Genomic DNA, 3,820 nt, shown 5'->3' with positions numbered 1-3,820 from the left:
TAATAAAAAAAAAAAAAATATATATATATATATATATATATAAATATATACATATATATAATTTTTTTTTTAAGTCTGGAGTTATAATATAGCTATAATTTAATGAACTTACTGTTAGGGCGTTCTTCACTTTGACTTCGTCGCCTTTGCCTCTCTGAAAATAACATCAGCCATATCAGATGTGATGATTATGACATTGAACCTTCACAATGATCATGAATGACTGGATTTAGTGAATGTGTACAGAGCATATGGAGGTTTTATGCGATGATAAACACGAAAGACAGAATATTGGGTTGCACTTTAGAATAATGGTCTGTCATATTAGGTAACTATGTAACTATACACTATATTAACACTTCACTAATATGGAAACAAGATTAACCAATCAGTAATTAATAGCGAATTTAGAACTGTGATAGTTCATTATTACTGAAGAGATTAGATATATTAAGAACTATGACCAATTATAATTACTAATTAATTATGCATCTTCAGAGAAACCTCAAATTTATGTTTAATACCAACCAAATACCTATTGCTTATAATTGGTCATAGTTAAGAGTTATTAACGAAACTACTCTCATTGAGCAATGACTGATTACCTAATAAGGGACTTATAAAGGTTATAAGTCCCTTATTAGTATATTGTATATTGATACATTCATAATCCTAAAATCAATCATATTTATTGATTAGTTTGTTTACAAATTAAAATTAGCTAATGGTTGTAAGTTAAGTAATATATAATGTAGTACTACTCACTGTCCTGCATTACTTTCTGTATAGTTTGTTACTTATTAATGACAGACCATTATTTAATACATTTCAGCTTTGGCATTTGGCATATACTTGGGAATCAAATAGAAATATTAACATGTTCATCATCAATTTATATTTAATTTCTCTGTGTGAAAATTACCAAACTAAACATTACTAGGTGAACCTTTAAAATCAGACACATTTGAATAATCAAATTGGCATATGAACACATTCTTCATAGCAGCTGGTAGCAAGTGTAGAAGACTTACTGCTGTCTTCTTCATGCAGCGATGAGACCTGCTGTGTCTCTTCAACTACACCATGACTGATTATTTCATCCACTTGTTGAAGTATTTGAGAGCGTAGTGTATTTTGTGCAAGTTGAAGGCGTCCTCCTCCACATTCTGTAGATATTTCTTGAATATATTCATTTTCAAATGTATGTTCAGCACTGCGTGTCTCATCATCAGTAGTCAGAATCATAGTGCGCTTCATCGCCTGCTCACCAAAGCAGTTCAACACTGAAGGTAATGTGTCTCTATTCTTTTGATTAAAATCATTGTGCTGCAGCACCAGTATGATCACATGAGGCTCTGGAGGAGACAACTTGGACACGTATTGTGCTATTGTTTGTAGTCTGTGTACTGGCTTGAGCAGGTGAGTTGTGTTGATGACTGTGATGCTTCTCCTCTCCACTCTTTCCATGAATGTCTCCACATCAGGTTGTGGTGTTTTCTTTCCAAACACATTTTTATTTAAGATTAAGTTTCCCACTCTGATGTTTTCTGTCACGTTCTTCCCCACCAGGACAATCCTCAGATCACTCACTGAAACACACAATACATACATACACCATGTTGTCAAATGGAGTTTTACAATTTTCATTACATAATAGAGAGTAAAAATCTTTGAATTAACATGCAAACATTATGTCTGGTTTAATTATTGATGGTTTACAACATGCATCCTGTTTCACATAAAATGTAAGTTATTAATTAATATTAATACTATGTTTTTGTCTATCATAGTTTGTTTTGTTTTACTTACTGTTGGGACGATTACCAGTTGGGCTTTGGTCTCTCTTGATTTCTATAAATTAAAATAAATAAATAAACAAATAAATCAACAGTTATTAATATCTTCATTATCATGCTTACTGACTAGAGTAAGTTAATAAGCCAAAGGACAATGCACACATTACAAAGCCATTTTTATCTGTAATTCAGTGTTAAAGTTTATATCTACTTGAACTCAAATAAAGGTGCAATATTGAATAAATGAATAGTTTTAACATATTTTTTTTTTACAGATTTTACAGTTTGGCATTTTGTGAATAATTTAAGATGTAATACTTTAAAGGATTACCCTGAACAATGCTTATCAGAGGACAGACAAAAACATATGTTTGAGTTATTTCACAATAAACAAATCGTAGCCTACATAGTTTGTACAATTACATTTATTTAAATTGAACGTTGAAAGATAATATAGATCATGTTCTATTCAGTAATGTTAATAGAAATCATACACTGTCAGAACAAAAAGGTTGCATTTTATGGATGCAACAGCCGGTCACTGGCAGTCCCTTATGATAATGAACCATGGTTTTACTAAAGTGACCATAGTTCAACTGTAGTATTTGTAGATTTGAATCATGTGTAAACAAAAACACATTTGAACCATGTGCAAACAAATATATAACCTAATAAATTACAATTAAGGCGTATTGAATGTTAAAATGTGTTTTAAACAAAGTTAAGTGGTTATCATTAGCCATTTTACTCTTAGTAATTTAATAATTTAATACATTTCATAATTTAAAAGTTTAGTTCAGAAGTATCGTATCGGTATCGACGATACTGCCTTGAAAAATATCGGTATCGTATCGAAAACAAAATAAGTGGTATCGCCCATCCCTACCTTCAACCGTTTGGTAGCCGTTGAAGTCCATTATAAGGAGAATAATCCTGGAATGTTTTTTATCAAAAACCTTAATTTCTTTTCGACTGAAGAAAGAAAGACGTAAAACATCTGGGATGACATGGGGGTGAGTAAATTATCAGGAAATTTTTATTTGAAAGTGAACTAATCCTTTAAGACCTTTGTATCAAAATGTTAATCAGATCAGATCCCCTCTGTATTTCTAGATTGTAACTGAGACACTGGTAGATCAAGTACGATTATAGATAGAAACAGCCAACTATTTTTTGTCTGAACAATGAAAATTCCTGTGGTCAGAATGATTGCAGATCTCTGCCCACTCCTGTGCTAAAAAAGAAAAAAACACACTGTTTCATGATCTGTAGTCTCTTATGGCTCATTTCCACTGAGCGTTATGGTTTGGTACTGTACAGTACGGTATGCAATTATGTCCGTTTCCACTGTCAGAAGTTGTGAATGGTACCCAAAATAGCGAACCGTACCATACCAAAAGGGTAGGGATGCTCCGATTAATCGGCCGGAGATCGGTATCGGCCGATAATCACATTTTATGACTCGATCGGTACTCACTAACTTGGCCGATCTCACGAACCGATCGCAATTTGATGACGTCAACGCGTGACGACGTACATGATGCGTGGGGACATAAATGATTTGGCGCTGCAGTCATGTCATCGCTGGTGTGGAAATGCTATGACGTTTCGAGAAACAATGAAAAATGTGTTATTTGTCGTGTATGTTTTGCATGACGATATGATGAATGGATGGTTTATTTTTAACAGCAGATTCAGTGACGTTAGAGCTGATCTGCGCATCACTGCACACATCTGTGGCGTGTTATGGATCCACGGCTACCGGAGCTGACCGCGGCCGCTCTAGTCAGTGCTTGTGTTTACCAGCAAGCCGTGGCACATTTCTGAAGTGGCTCTCCGCGCTGCTTGGCTAAAAATAGTCTTTTGTGAGGGGTGAGGGGAGAACAAAACCTCGTCTGAACCGTAAGGGATAACGGTAACATAACACGCTGATCGTGGGCTGCTTTTAAATGAAAATGTATTTAACAACAAAATATCTTCTTTGGCCATATTAGCCTACTCAATAGCATTAACACAGGCTTTAC

The 3,820-nt window shown here is 34.2% G+C and overlaps 1 protein-coding gene across 1 annotated transcript in view; it reads right to left on the bottom strand.

Moving 5' to 3' along the window:
* The window catches only part of LOC107574822 (early endosome antigen 1-like), a 25,195-nt gene that overhangs the window by 17,595 nt on the left and 3,780 nt on the right, over positions 1–3,820 (bottom strand). The window contains exons 2-4 of the mRNA XM_016261259.1: positions 1,810–1,851; positions 1,032–1,589; positions 113–154 (exon numbers count right to left, since the gene is read on the bottom strand). Of these exons, the coding sequence (XP_016116745.1) occupies positions 113–154; positions 1,032–1,589; positions 1,810–1,851 (642 nt within the window). The remainder of the gene's footprint in view (positions 1–112; positions 155–1,031; positions 1,590–1,809; positions 1,852–3,820) is intronic.

The sequence above is a fragment of the Sinocyclocheilus grahami genome, unplaced genomic scaffold, assembly GCF_001515645.1.
Source record: "Sinocyclocheilus grahami isolate Dianchi unplaced genomic scaffold, SAMN03320097.WGS_v1.1 scaffold2354.1, whole genome shotgun sequence".
Taxonomy (NCBI): domain Eukaryota; kingdom Metazoa; phylum Chordata; class Actinopteri; order Cypriniformes; family Cyprinidae; genus Sinocyclocheilus; species Sinocyclocheilus grahami.
The sequence above is the reverse complement of the archived record's forward strand: the minus strand, read 5'-3'. Positions and strand labels throughout refer to the sequence as shown.